Raw genomic sequence first — 740 nt, forward strand, 5'->3', positions numbered from 1 at the left:
CAGGCAGAGAAACACCACCACCAACGACAGCAACACTGCCGGAGCAGCCGCACAAAGAGAAGAGGAAGCGAGGGGGGAGGGGAGGGGAAGAAGACGTCACGAGAAACAGACAGACAGACAGACAGGCATGTGCTGCCGCGCCAGCCGCACACAAAAAAGCAGAGCGAGAAACGCTGCCGGACCGGCATTCTCACCCACACCCTCGCGTGGCCGTGCGCCCGCAACAACGGCGCGAGAGGCCCAAGGCAACCCAGCAGGGCATCGACGGGCCAGCAACCCGCCCTCCGTGAGGGGGCAAAAGGCGCGCGGGTTCGCGCGGCCGGAGGGAGTCCGGGCCGCGCTCCGTCCCGCCAGAGCCGACCGGACAGACGGCGCCTTGTGCCTCGCCGCCCTCCCGGCGCCCAACCAAAGGGCGCATTGCACCCGCCGACGCGGCAGCGCCACTCACGGCGCAAGCGCCAAAGCCACGGCGCAGCGGGTGGGCCTCATGCGCCGACACAAGCACATGAAAAAATAGGCGAGCCTCTCCCCGCCGTGCCTCCTCCCGAGAGAGAAAAGTTAACCCCAAGAAACATAAAAAGAGGGGGAATAGAGAGGAAAATGGAGACACCACTCGGCGGTGCAGGCAACAAGAAGACAGAAGGCCACTGGCTCAGCCAAGTGTGCGGCAGGCGCAACATGTGGACTCGTGCAGAAAACCGAAGAAGCAAAAAGAAAATAAAATAAAAATAACTACACAT

The 740-nt window shown here is 62.4% G+C and overlaps 1 protein-coding gene across 1 annotated transcript; it reads left to right on the plus strand.

Moving 5' to 3' along the window:
- Positions 1-127: 127 nt before the first annotated feature.
- Tco025E_09252 (uncharacterized protein) lies at positions 128-517 on the plus strand (the record flags this gene model as incomplete). The annotated part of the gene is made up of 1 exon (XM_029376073.1): positions 128-517. One exon carries the CDS (start codon positions 128-130, stop codon positions 515-517), a length of 390 nt encoding a protein of 129 aa, XP_029223813.1.
- Between the last annotated feature and the right edge of the window lie 223 nt (positions 518-740).

Source organism: Trypanosoma conorhini (assembly GCF_003719485.1).
Source record: "Trypanosoma conorhini strain 025E chromosome Unknown Tco_14.4_contig_01037, whole genome shotgun sequence".
NCBI classification, from domain to species: Eukaryota; Euglenozoa; class Kinetoplastea; order Trypanosomatida; family Trypanosomatidae; genus Trypanosoma; species Trypanosoma conorhini.